A 14033-nucleotide genomic window follows, 5' to 3' on the forward strand; every position below is an offset into this window, starting at 1 on the left:
CCTTCCCTTCCCTTCCCTTCCCTTCCCTTCCCTTCCCATGACACTCAATTCTGTTCACGGGTTCCAATAACCTTTAGCCTACAAGACTGAGCATACTTTATTTGGGTGGGGAAAGCTCAGGCTTCCCTTGCCTTCTCAAGTCCATTGCTGATGGGATAGCCTTTTAGACACATGGCAGGTATCTCTTCTTCCATTCTTCACCAAACCCATATCCCCAACAGAAACATGGGGGTAAGAGAGAAAAAGGTTCTTACGGGCCAGAGAGACGCAAGTTACAGTGCCAGCCATTTCACTGTCTGTGTTACCAGACACATTATCTGACCTCCTTAAGCCTCGGTTTCCTCCTAGCAACTGTGAGGACAGGAAAACACGAACTCACCATAGACTACAGTGCTCGATGAATGACTGCATCACTTCACTGCACCTCCAGGACCTCATTCACTATGCAAGCCCACATCTGACTCTCATTAGTCCACCATGTTCTCCCTTAGCATTAACAACAGACTACTCCTTATACTAAAAAAAAAATCATATAAGTAAACTGGTGGCTGGAGAGATGACTCGGGGGAGAGGGGGAGCTGCTCTTGCAGAGGTCCTAAGTATGGTTCTCAGCACCCATATCAGGTGTCTCACAACTTATAACCCCAGTTCCTGGGGTTCTGGTACCATTTTCTGATCACAAGCACCTATACATACATGGTGCACATTATGACAGGCGCACACATACACATTAATACAATTTTTAAAGTTCTTTAAATATTTTGTACATGAGTATTCTGCTGCATGTACACCTGCAAACCAGAAGAGGGCATCAGATCCCTTTAGAGACAGTCATAAACCACTATATGGGTGCTAGAAATTGAACTCAGGACCTCAGGAAGAGAACCCAATACTCTTAACTGCTGACTCATCTCTGCAGCCCCTAAATACAAATTTCGTAAAAAAAAAAACAAAAAAAAACAAAAAAAACAAAAAAAACAACACTGCATTCGGGCATGGTGGCATACCCTTTAATCCTGACGCTATGGAGGCAGAGGCAGAGGCAGAGGCAGCACTCTGAGTTTGTGGCCAGCCTGGTCTACAGAGCAGATTCCTAGCTAGCCAGGACTATACATAAAAACAACAGGAAAATGATAATAATAATAATTATAATTATAATAAAGATAATAATAATAATAATAATAACAACAAGAACAACTTAAAATGTTCAAGGAACCAAAATCGTATTACTTTAATGGGAAAAAGAAATATTATCCCCTGATACGTTTGCATTGAGAATTAGGATTCCCCTTTCATAGATTCGTCTGACGAAGGGCTCTTGGTCAGTCTTTGGTATTTACTGGGATACTGCTATCTGAGTGGGTGGCATGTACAGCATCGATCTGAGTGGGTGGCATGCACAGCATCGATCTGAGTGGGTGGCATGCACAGCATCGATCTGAGTGGGTGGCATGCACAGCATCGAAGCACTTGGGATGATCAGGAAGGATCCTAAGAGTTCCAGACCGTTTGTGGCAGATATGTATGTGTAAGATTTCATAGGAATGTTAGAATTGTTTCTCTTCTCTGTTCTGTCAGAAGCACCCCACCAGCAAAACTGCAGATTTCTTCCCCCAAAGCCCAATGTACCATGCCTGAGTCATGTTAGGCACTATCAGATAATAATTAGTAAAGCAAAGACTTTCTTCCTGACAACCTACTTCGAAGGTGGAGTGTAGGAGTTAGAAGGATGGTCTCTAAAATTATCTGCTCAGGAGGCTAAAGACCAAGAGCTCTAAAACACCCAGAGCTGAGTCAGAAATTACAGCCCTGCAGTAATATGAGGGACTTCATGCTGTTACAGGAGAGAGAGCTAGCTATTTTTGAAAGCCCTAAATGACTTGGTTTGTTCTAAGATTCAGACAGCATGCTTAGTCACTGAGAGGGTTTTCAGGCTCCAAGATAGCCACCCTACCATGGAGATTTCTAGACAAGAGACAAGACAAACATAGAAGTTACTCTGCAATGTTCCGCTATGCTCCAAAGATTCACTCACCTGCAGAAATTTCAAACCAACAAGGTGGAACCCCTTCTGCTCGAACCGCTTGATGATCTCTCCCACCAGCCCCCGCTGGACCCCATCAGGCTTGATGGCGATGAAGGTGCGCTCGCTGTTGGCCATGGTCCTGAAGATAAGCAAGCAGAGAAATGAAACAGGACTGAAGAGATTCTCTCATCATGATCCTTTTCCAGCAGATTACCCCCATAAAGCTGGCTTTTGTCTACTATGTCTAACCCAAATCCCTCCATGAAAATCCCAGTCCCTGCCCAGCTCGTTCACCAACGAATTAATATCCTGAAGTGGGGGAGGGCTCAAAAACAGAAACTGTAATGTCTATTCCATTGATTTCGTAACCTCCTATTGAGCATCTACTGGGATGGAGCTAAGGAAAGATGTAAAACTAAGACATACACACACCAAAAAGATAGCACCTTTTTCAGTAATACAAATTAGGGGATGCTGCACTGGTGTGGTTTTCCTAGGGAAAGCGACATCTGGAACAAGAGGGTCTGACTGATGACATTAAAGCCAGCAAGAGTTTTAGAGAATATGTCATGACAACCATCTTTGGTTTTTACAAAGAATGAGATTTCCCAGCTCTATACAGTTTGGGAAACTCATCTCAGGATGTAATGAGAAAAGCCAAGCCTGAGGATACGTGCCAGTTAATTCCATCCCTAGAAAGGATAAGGCAAAAGACAAAACAAAAAAGTCAGACCAGCCTGGACAACATAAGAGCCTGATGCAAAAAGAAGAGAAGAGAAGAGAAGAGGAGAGAAGAGGAGAGGAGAGGAGAGGAGAGAGAGAGAGAGAGAGAGAGAGAAAGAGAAAGAGAAAGAGAAAGAGAAAGAGAAAGAGAAAGAGAAAGAAAAGAAAAAAAATGGGAAAACAAAGACTATGTTCTACCATAGATTGGGGAGGGGCTCAGAAGGCCCAAGGCCTTATCCCTGCCTTGGGAGCTATTAGCAAATAATGGTTAGGTGTGTGTGGGAGGGGAGTGATTTTCTTCACTGGTATAGCCATGGGTAAACTGTCCATGCCACAGCAAATAACTCCTCTATCCATCAAGCAAGCAAGCAACTCCAATTAAACTCACTGAAATACACACACAGAGAGACATGAAAGTAGGAGAGAGCTTGTTGAAGAATTCAGGCTAGATGAGATGAGAGAGTGTAAGGGGTGGTGAGATGACTAAATATATCACATACATTTAGAAAATTGTCAGAGAATAAAAAGATAAAAATGTGAAAGTCCATTATGTAAGAATAGCAATTAACATTTATTAAACTATGTATTATGGGGAAAGGGCAATGAGAATTGTGACTAACCTATGAACTGTGGATTATGAGAGAACCACAGCCAATACCTAACATGGGACATCATCCAGGAAGGAAGACACCCGGAGAGCATCCATCCCAGAAGGTTCCATTTCCAGGGAACACTGCCTCACAAGATGAAAGGAGACTCCACCTTGAAAGACAATACCTAAGAGGCCAGCAACACCAGCTCCGGGCTCTGTCTTTCTAAACTTGGGTTCACCTCTCATTTTATACCTTATGAATGAAGCCTGGGCCAGCTAGATGGCTCAGCAGACCTTGAGTTGTACCACAAGCATGAGTTTGATGCCACGAACCGGCTCCACAAAATTACCTTCTGGCTTTCACCTGTGAGCTAAGGCATGCATGAACCTTTGAATGATCAATTTTTGTTCCTGTCTTCCTGCCCCTCCCGCCTGCCCGGTCTGGAACCTGGAACCTGCATAGTTGATCTAAGCCAGTGCACCTATCTTTGATACCAAACCACGGGGTCTCGCGGTCAATAGAAGCAAAGGGCAGGCCTTAAATGGCAATCGCGGCCTTCCTTAAAGAGAAAGACAGAAGCCACAGACTCGCTGGAGAGTGTCTGAAGGAACGTGGGGCAAGCATCGGTTACTCAGACATGGCTGAAACGTCCTCTATGAAAGCCTCTGCATACCGATCTCTCTCTTTCTTCACACACACACACACACACACACACACACACACACACACACACACACACACACACNACACACACACACACACACACACACACACACACACGTGTCATTCATTCAGCATGCACCGCCCGAGTACCAACTCTGTGCCCAACAGCGGGCTGGAAAGAGAACAGGGCACAGCCCTGCCGCGCAGGCGACAGGCACCGCGGCCGCGGACAAAGGCGAGCCCACGTGGCTGTCAAGCTGACAGCTCCCTACCTGGCCCCAGCCTGCCATCTCCCTGACACCCCGCGGAGAGTGCACCCTTTACTGAACGCCCACCTCCCTCTCCATTCACCTAGACCCTCAACTCGTCTCCTTCCCCCCCTCAGCACCCGACCCCCTCTTACCCCTTCGGATGACGAGTCTTCACCTCCGGCTGCGACCGCCCGCACCGGAAACGCGCCCCCGGCCTCACGTGGTTCCCCGCAGCTGCTCGCACGGAACCTTTCCGGACAGTTCCGATTCAGGGGAGCCCTTTTGGCGGTACACCGCCGGTCCCCGCTTCCTCTGGGGAGTAGGATGTCATTCTAGGGAGCACTCGCCCCGTGTTTAACTTCCGACACTGGGTGTGGTGTTTTGGAATTTTTTCTCCCCCCACCCCCACCCCGCCCTGTCTGGCGGCCATCTTCTGTTTCTCCCCTACGGCCGTGTGACTCACTTCCTCCGTTCCCGAGGAAATTTGGTTTTTCCCGAGAGGTGGCGCTCACACTGCATGAAGTCACAACTAGAGCTTCAGTGGCCGCGTCATTCCACCGTCCCTTCGTCCTGTCAAGCAACGAATGTACTGAGTACTACGTGCCCGACAGGCACTATTCTAGAGCCTAGGGTTGAAGCTTACCTGGGACCTTACTGGTAGGATCGAGAATTGCGACAATAAAAGAGAAAATTGATAGTGAGTACACAGTGCAAGTGCTGTGAAGAAAGAACAGAGCAGGGGGGGAAAAATAAGGTTGGGAAATCTCTGCAGAAGTGATAATCAAAAGGACCTACGTGAAGGGAGAAAGCCAGTTATTACCTGTGAGCCAAGAATTATAGTGAACACCTGATGGTAGGAAACGCGGGAGGAAGGTTTTATTATTGTTGTTATTATCGTATGTAGGGTCTCATTATGTAACCCTGACTTTTCTGGAACTCACTCCGTAGACCAGGCTGGCCATGACCTCGCAGAGACTCCCTCTTAGTCTGCCTCCTGAGTGCTGGGATTAAAGGCATGAGCAACCACATCCAGCATTATTTATTTATGTGTTTATTAGGATATATTTATTTTATGTATGAGTGCTCTACCTGCATGTACACCTGCAGGTCAGAAGAAGGCATCAGATCCCATTACAGATGGTTGTGAGCCACCACGTGGTTGCTGGGGATTGAACTCAGGACCTCTGGAAGAGCAGATGGTGCTCTTCATCGTTGATCCATCTCTCCAGCCTCTTATTAATTTATTTAGGTGTACACCACGTGTATGTCTATGTATGAAGTGGTCAGTTCCTCTGGCACTGGAGTTACAAACAGTTTCGAGAAATCTGATGTGAGTGCTAGGAACGGATTCTGGGTCCTCTGCAAGGACAGTATGTGCTCTATAGCCACTGAACCACCTCGCCAGCCCAGATGATTTTTGTTTGTTTGCTATTTGCTTTTTGTCTTTTGTTTTTAATGAAACGGAGGGACTGGGATGTTGGTCAGTGAGAAGGGTCTTGCCTTGATAGATTCACGCACTGGGAAGGCTGAAGCAGGATCAAGACTTACAGGCCACCTGGATGACATAGAGAGAATATGTCTCTCAAAAACCAAGGCAGGCTAAACAGCTCCGTGATTTCAAGGCAAGCTTGATCTATATAGTTAATTCCCGGCTAGTCAGCGCAACTTAGTAAAAACTTATCTCAAGCAAAACAAAGTTAAACAAAGAAGAGTCAAACACTCACAGTCTAATTATAAAATGGGCAAAAATAGACTTTTCACAGGCAGAATATGCAGATGATGGGGGGAGGGGTGGAGAAAGGCTATTGTCATAGCTCAGTGGGTAGAATGTTGGCTTAGCATGCACAGAGCCTTGGGTTGAATCCCCAACTTTATCTAGATTGCATGTAGTTTCACAGGCCTGTAATCCCTGTATATCCAAGGTAGATCAGAAAAATCAAAAGTTCAAGGTCATCCTAAGCTACACAGTGAGTTTGAAGTCTGCCTAAACTATATGAGACTGATTCAAGAAGAAAAAAGGTGACTGGCAAGATGTCTCAGCAGGTAAGAGCACTGCCTGCTCTTCCAGAGGTCTTGAGTTCAAATCCCAGCAACCACATTATGGCTCACAACCACCCATAATGAGATCTAACACCCTCTTCTGGTGTGTCTGAAGTCAGCTACAGTGTACTTATGTATAATAATAAATGAGTCTTTATGCCAGAGAGAGTGAGCAAGCGAACTTGACTGGAGCTAGTGGGGTCACTGCAGCGAGCAGAGGCCCGAAAAAATTCTATTTCCAACAACCACTTGAAGGCTCACAAACATCTGTACATTTACAGTGTACTCACATATATAAAATAAATAAAATCTTTATTTAAAAGAAGAAAAAAAAAAAAGACATGGTAGAGTGCTAGAACTATTGGTATGAGCCACCATGCCTAGCCGATTTCAGAAAACATTAGTTGTTGCTTTTGGTTGATTGGTTAGTTAGCTAGTTAATTGTTGGTTTTGTGTATTTGTGGTTTGTTTGGAAACGACCTCATGTAGATCAGGCTGGCCTCAAATGTATTATGTTGCTGGCCTAGTTCTGTATCTTGAGTGTGATGGCAATTAATCAAATGTACAGGTTGGTCAGCTAAGCTGGGTGTGGTGGCTCACGCCTTTAATCCCAGCACTCGGGAGGCAGAGGCAGGTGGATTTCTGAGTTTGAGGCCAGCCTAGTCTACAGAGTGAGTTCCAGGACAGCCAGAGCTACACAGAGAAACCCTGCCTCGAAAAACCAAAAAAGAAAGAAAGAAAGAAAGAAAGAAAGAAAGAAAGAAAGAAAGAAAGAAAGAAAGAAAGAAAGAGAGAGAAAAGGTCAGCTAAGGAACTTTGGGAAGGTCATGAAACACTTCCCCTCTGGAAGGGAGAAGCTAATTAACACTCCTCAGACCACAGGGCAGGAACTGACCTGTAGGTGGGGACACATTCTGAAGGATGAACCGGACCATTGTCCACCTTCAGACAAGGGAAATCCTTGCCACCTCATTCCTAAAGACCAATCAGTTTAAAGGGTGCACTGTTCCACTAATCATATTGTGCCTAGTTGCTGATGCTCTATTCCACCCCTAGAAACCGTGTAAAAACTTGCTGAACAGGCACCAGAGGGTTGCTGACTCTCCTTCGGGTCTGAGATGACCCCAGTGCAATGGAACAATAAATTCCTCTTGCTTTTTGCATCCATCCCAGCTCCACATGGTTCACTCAGGGAGTTCCCGGTAAGCTAAGGCTCCCCGGAGTCTTACAATGTGTAACAAAGCTCTGAGAAGTCATAAATATGTGACTTATATGAGCACGGGGAAAACTGATGAGAGCAGAATTCATGTGGGTAACAAGGATGACAGTCTTCTGATTTGTTTTTGTTCTAGTTTTACTTAGCTTGGGGTTTTTGTTTTCCTTGTTGTTGTATGGAAGTAGTTGTTCTATGAAGTATTTCATTCACTATGTAACCCAGGCTGGCTTCCAATTTACAGCATTTCTTCCTTACCCCTGGCTAGCCTGGAACTCACTATGTACACCAGGCTGGTCTTGAACTCAGAGATCTACCTGCTTCTGCCTCCTGAGTACTGGGATTAAAGGCATGTGCCACCACTGCCTGGCTTTAAGTTGCCTTTTTAAGGTTATTTGATCAAAGTAACTGTCACTAAAATTAATATAAATGGTCTGTCTTAATTGCCTTATAAAAGGAATTATTTAATTAGGGGCTCCCTGTTGCAGAAGGTTAGGGTGGGAGCATGGCGTCAGGCAGGCGGGTATGAAGCTGAAGCAGTCGCTGAGAGCTCACATCCTGATCTACAAATGGAAGGGAGACTGAGATGGCTTACTGGGAATGGCACGTGCTTGTGAAACCTCGAAGCCCAATGGCACACCTCCTCCAAGAAGGCCACATCTCCTAACCCTTCCCAAACAGTTCCAACTGGGAAATGAGCATTCAAATATATGAATATATATGAATAGAAGGGCCGTTCTCACTCAAACCACCACTTTGTCTCAAAAACAACAACCACAAAACATCAGGAACAAAACAAAAAGGTGGCTCTGATGACACAACCCTTCACTTCCAGGAACTTGGCAGGCTAAGACAAAAGGATCACAAGTTCAGTGCTGCAGAGTGACTTTAAACCAGCTCAGGCAGTTGTGTGAGACCTTGTTTCAAAATATAAGGCACATAAATAGCTCGGGACGTAAGCTCTATAGTAGAGCACTCTGGCATGCGCAACCTCTGGGTTCAGTCACCAGGACAACGAAGTGCTCTAACTTTTCTCCACGGTGTTTCATCTTGAAAACCTTTCCTGTAATATAAGCAATAGCCTGGCCAAATCTGAGGAGAGGTCCCTGAGGAGAACGCCTCAGGCTGCTGCCCAGCCCACAGTGAGTCCCAACACCCTCAGCCAGTGGCAGAAAAAAAAATTAGTTGAGACTAAAATAGTAGTCCAAGTTACAAACTAAGATGGTTTGCAAACAGTGCTGACCAAAGAGCAAGATATAGTTGGTTAGTTTCAGAATATACATTTACACTGATTGAGCCCAGGTCTGGGTGATGGGAAAGATGTAGACTGGGATTTTTTCCCCCATTTTTGGAAAGGGACTGTGCCTGAAGATGCACATGTATAATCTCAGCACTAGAAGCAGGAGGATGGAGTTCAAGGTCATCCTTAGCTACTAGGATCCATAAGAACCTGTCTCAAAAGGAACAATGGGAGCTAGAGAGATGGCTCAGTGGTTAAGAGCACTGTCTGCTCTTCCAGAGGTCCTGAGATGAAATTCCAGCAACCACATGGTGGCTCACAACCATCTGTAATGGGATCTGATACCATCTTCTAGTGTGTCTGAAGACAGTGTACTCACATACATTAAATAAATAAATCTTTAAAACAAAAACAATATAAAATCACCTTCTTAGGGATTGGGGTGTACTTCCATTGTGCCTTTACAAGATCTGTATACAGAAAGGCCACGTGGGCATTCACTAAAACTCAGTGTTCCATTCAGCAGGTCTGTCACGAAGCCTGAGAGTTTGAGGTTTCGGTAACCTCTGTGAGGCCTTATCAGAACTGGGGTCTTATTTTGTTTACCTTTGTGTGTGCTGGAGTGGCTGTTATTTTATATTTGCTTTTGTTTTTAATTATTAAAAAAAAATACATTTAGGGTAGACATGCACCTTGGTATGTATGTAGAGACCAGAGGACAATTAGAAGGAGGCCCTGTGATCCCTCCATGTTGTGCATACTGGGTCAGACTGAGGTCAGAAGGTTTGGCAAGAAGAGCCTTTACCTACTGAGCCGTCTCACTGGCTTGTTTTGTTTTTCAGTCAGGTTCCTTTAAGGTATTTAAGCTTTGTTAGGAGTGGGGAGGCTCACTGCGCAGACACTAAGGAAATCGGATAAGAACAGGAAGGCCTCACGGCTTCCTGGAAGCATGCTGATTATATGACTCTCCCCTCACCCTTCCCAGTCCTGCACAACCCACCTTGGCTTCCCCCAGTAAATGCTCCAAGGCCCAACTCAGAACGCTCTAAGAATTTAAAGTTACAAGAAAGTTTATGGCCATGGTATTAGTCAGGTTCTCTAAAGGAACAGAACTGGTATCTATGTTGGAATCTGAAGAAGGAGGATTTCATACCTGCCTCTGCAGCAGGATAAATCAACTGACCAGCGCGAGAAAGAGCTGGCAGACAAAAAGCAAAAAACTTCCTTCTCCCACGTCTTTGTATATGGGGTGCTGGCGTCATCAGTTACCAGAGTATGGCCTGTCAGATTTAGGGTGGGCCTTCCCACCCCCAGCAACCCAATCAAGACAGTCCTTCACAAGCATGCCCACCTGCTCTGGCTTTAGTTGATTCCAGATGTTGACAGCAGAGATTAGCCACCCCTGGCTCATTAATCTGTCTCCTGTCCAAAAGCCTTAGTCAAGGGTTCCAGACGGACTTGAAATATCCAGCAAGGACTTCACTGCCTTTCCTTCATAACTCTTCTTACGGTTTTGTTTTGTGCTTTTCTGTTCCTAGGAATCAAACCCAAGGCTTCATCCGTGCTAGGCAAGCACTTTCCACTGCACTCTGTCCCCTGACCCCTTTTTACTTTTCTGTTTTTTTAATTTTGAGACAGGGTCTCACTAACATTGCCCAGGTCAGCCTAGAACTTACTCTGTAGCCCAGAGCTTACAAATCTCCTTCAGACTCCCACGTGCTAGACTTACAGGTATGTGTCACCCTAAGTGTCTATATTAATTAGGGTTCTCTAGAACAGCGCTTCTCAACCTATGGGATGTAAACTCTTGGGGGGGGGAGGGATGTTGCATATCAGATATTTACATTCCAATTCATAACAGTAGCAAAGTTACAGTTATGAAGTAGGAACAAAATATTATATCTGGGGTTCACCACAACATGAAGAACTGTATTAAAGGGTCCCAGCACTTGGAAGGTTGAGAACTACTGTTCTAGAGGAACAGAGTTTACAGAATAAACCCATATAGATAGATAGATAGATAGATAGATAGATAGATAGATAGATAGATAGATAGATAGATAGACAGATAGACATAGACGTAGGAGAGAGAAAGGAGATTTATTAGCGTGACTTCCAGGCTTGTTCCAGCTGGTCCAGCAATGGCTGTTGTCTACCAACAGAAAGTCCTAGCTGTTCAGTCCATGAAGCTATCTCAGCTGGTCTTCGGTATACATCAGAATCCCAGCAAAGTAGGCTTTAATGCCAGTGAAGAGATAAACTTGCCAGGGAGAATGAGACCAAGCAGGCAAAGAGCAAGCGCTCTTCTCCCATGCCGTCCATATAGGCTCCAGCAGAAAGTGGGGCCCAGATTAAAAGTGGCTCTTCCCACTTCAAATGATTTCATTAAGAAAAAAAAAAAAAACCCAGTTGGCCATCAATGGGAGGAGAGGCCCTTGGTCTTGCAAAGATCATATGCCCCAGTACAGGGGAATAGCAGGGCCAGGAAGCAGGAGTGGGTGGGTTGGGGAACGGGGGGGGGGAGGGTATAAGGGGCTTTGGGGATAGCATTTGAAATGTAAATGAAGAAAATATCTAATAAAAAATTAAAAATAAAGAAATAAAAAGAAGAAAAAAGAAAGAAAACTAAACCCCTCATAGGCGTGCCCAGTCACTTGAGTTTTAATTAATTCCAGATGTCGCTGAGTTAACAATCAAGAAGAGCCATCACACTAGCTAAACGTGTTGTTTGAATATATTAAAAATATAATAAAAATAATAAGGGAAGCAATGTTTAATGAACGTCATCAATGATACCAATTATTACCCAAGGAAGAAGACGGGCACAGTGAGTAGAGGTACTTGCCACCAAGGATGATGGCCTGGGTTTGATCCCTGGAATTCACAGATTGGAGAGAGAGCCAACTCGACAGAGTTGTCTTCTGGCCTGCACATGGGTGTCACCTCCCCCCATAAAGAGCCATTAAAAAATAAAAATAGAAGCTGGGCATGGTGGCGCACGCCTTTAATCCCAGCATTTGGGAGGCAGAGGCAGGAGGATTTCTGAGTTTGAGACCAGCCTGGTCTACAAAGTGAGTTCTAGGACAGCCAGGGCTATACAGAGAAACCCTGTCTTGCAAAACCAAAATAAATAAATAAATAAATAAATAAATAGATAGATAGATAGATAGATAGAAAAGATAGAAAAAAGGAAAGAGTAGTCAAGTGTAGTGACTTATACCTGTGATCCCAATAACCTGGCAGACTAAGGTAGGGTATCAAGAGTTCAAGACCAGCCTCAGTTATATAGCAAGTTGCAAACTAGCCTAGGGTACGTGATACACTGTCCCCCAAAATAAAAATTCAAAAACTCAAATGTAACATCTGGAGGGCAGATTGGACAGAGCGACTGGAAGAAAAGAGGTCTAATAGGAGACAGTGGGCACCATAAATAATAGGATACACTGACAAGATTTGACCTGATTAAACCCTGGAGTCTTAGATGGGCACTTAAGGTAATAACAGTGCCTAAGAACGTGGGTGTGTTTTCAAAACATGTAGGTGTGGCTTATGGCTCTGTCACTGCTTTAGAAATGTGGCCTTGGACAAGTTACTCGGCATTTCTAAGCATCAATTTCTAGAGTCACTAAATGAGGATAATAGCCCTAGTGTCATAAGGTTGTTGTATGAACTATATAAAGTAATTGGATGAAAATTTAACAAACTGTTTGATACGCAGTAGCAAACATCAGCTTGGGAACTGACAATACCATAATAATGGGAATGGGAGGCACAGAGGAGCAAGCTAGAGGACCGGGGTCTAGGGTGACGTCATCAGTGGAGGACTGAGGTAGAAAGTGTTCAGTCATGGGCTGGATAGATGACTCCGTGGTAAGAGTGCCTGCTGCACAAGGAAAAGCAACAACGATAACAAGAAAGGAAGAGAGAGAGAGAGAGAGAGAGAGAGAGAGAGAGAGAGAGAGAGAGAGAGAGAGAGAGAGATTTTAGCAATTAAAGGGAGTTTAGAAAAGATGCTAGGTCCCAAGGACAGGCATATTTGGGAATTATCTACCTAAGGTGATCTATAGGACATTGAAAGGTTTTTTTGCTTGTTTGGTTGGTTGGTTTTTGGTTTTTTGGTTTGGTTTTGGTTTTTCGAGACAGGGTTTCTCTGTATAGCCCTGGCTGTCCTGGAACTCACTCTGTAGACCAGGCTGGCCTTGAACTCAGAAATCTGCCTGCCTCTGCCTCCCGAGTGCTGGGATTAAAGGCGTGGCCACCACCGCCCTGCCCATTGAAAGTATTTTAAAAGGGATAACTGGTACCTATCTCACTACTAAAGGAGCAGGAGGACTGCCGTGAGGTGAGGCTGCCTGTCCTAAAGACAAGGCTCACTCAATACCTGTGGCTCCTCCCAGCACTTCTTACCCCTAACCCCTACCCTAGGCCTCCCCAGCCCTGGGGCTGGGCTTCTCTTCCTTCCCTCCCCCAGCTTCTAAATATACTACTCCATGTAAACCAGCTATTTTGGCCATGTGTTCCCTCGGCTCTTGGCTCCACCCTTGGTTCTCCCCACTTCTTGGTCCAAGGCTCATCTCAGCCCTCTCTTCTCTTCCTCTTTTGCTCCCCCCTCCTCTCATGACCCAGTCTGTTCTGCTGGTCAGGTTCTGTCTGGACCCTTCCAGATGCCTCTGGCTGAGCTCTCCTTCATATCTACAATAAAACCCTTCTCCACCTTGTTAGGAAACATCATGTAATCTTCTGCACTCATAGGTCAGACTGGGTAATAAATCAAGATTAGTAGGACTTTGTCTCAAAAAAAAAGAGATATGCCCGGGGGTGGCAGTGGGGCTCCACCCTCTCAATGAAGAAGGGGAGAGGGAATGGGAATGGGGGGGAGTAACTGTGTGAGGGGGGTACCAGAACGAGGGCAGCAATCTGGATGTAAATTGAATAAACTAATTAATTTAAAAAATAAAGTAGATATTCTTAATATAAAACGTAGAAGGAACCGGGCATAGTGGCGCATGCCTTTAATCCCAGCACTTGGGAGGCAGAGGCAGGTGGATTTCTGAGTTCCAGGCCAGCCTGGTCTACAAAGTGAGTTCCAGGACAGCCAGAGCTATACAGAGAAACCCTGTCTCGGAAAAAAAAAAAAAAATGTAGAAGGGATATGTGTGTTAATTACCATTACTGTGATGTGTGGTATTTTTGGTGTTTTGAGTCGAGATTTTGCTTTGTAGCCCAGGCTAATCTCAATCTCAAGTTGATCTTCCTGTCTCGGCCTTCACCGTATTGGAATGAC

At 45.0% G+C, this 14033-nt stretch overlaps 1 protein-coding gene across 1 annotated transcript in view; it reads right to left on the reverse strand.

Annotated features, from left to right (window-relative positions):
* The window catches only part of LOC110331266 (nucleoside diphosphate kinase B), a 19328-nt gene extending 14820 nt beyond the window's left edge, over nt 1-4508 (reverse strand). The window contains exons 1-2 of the mRNA XM_029546517.1: nt 4409-4508; nt 2036-2165 (exon numbers count right to left, since the gene is read on the reverse strand). Coding sequence (XP_029402377.1) covers nt 2036-2161 — 126 coding nt within the window. The 5' untranslated portion in view covers nt 2162-2165; nt 4409-4508. The remainder of the gene's footprint in view (nt 1-2035; nt 2166-4408) is intronic.
* Between the last annotated feature and the right edge of the window lie 9525 nt (nt 4509-14033).

Source organism: Mus pahari, chromosome 14 (genome assembly GCF_900095145.1).
Source record: "Mus pahari chromosome 14, PAHARI_EIJ_v1.1, whole genome shotgun sequence".
NCBI lineage: Eukaryota > Metazoa > Chordata > Mammalia > Rodentia > Muridae > Mus > Mus pahari.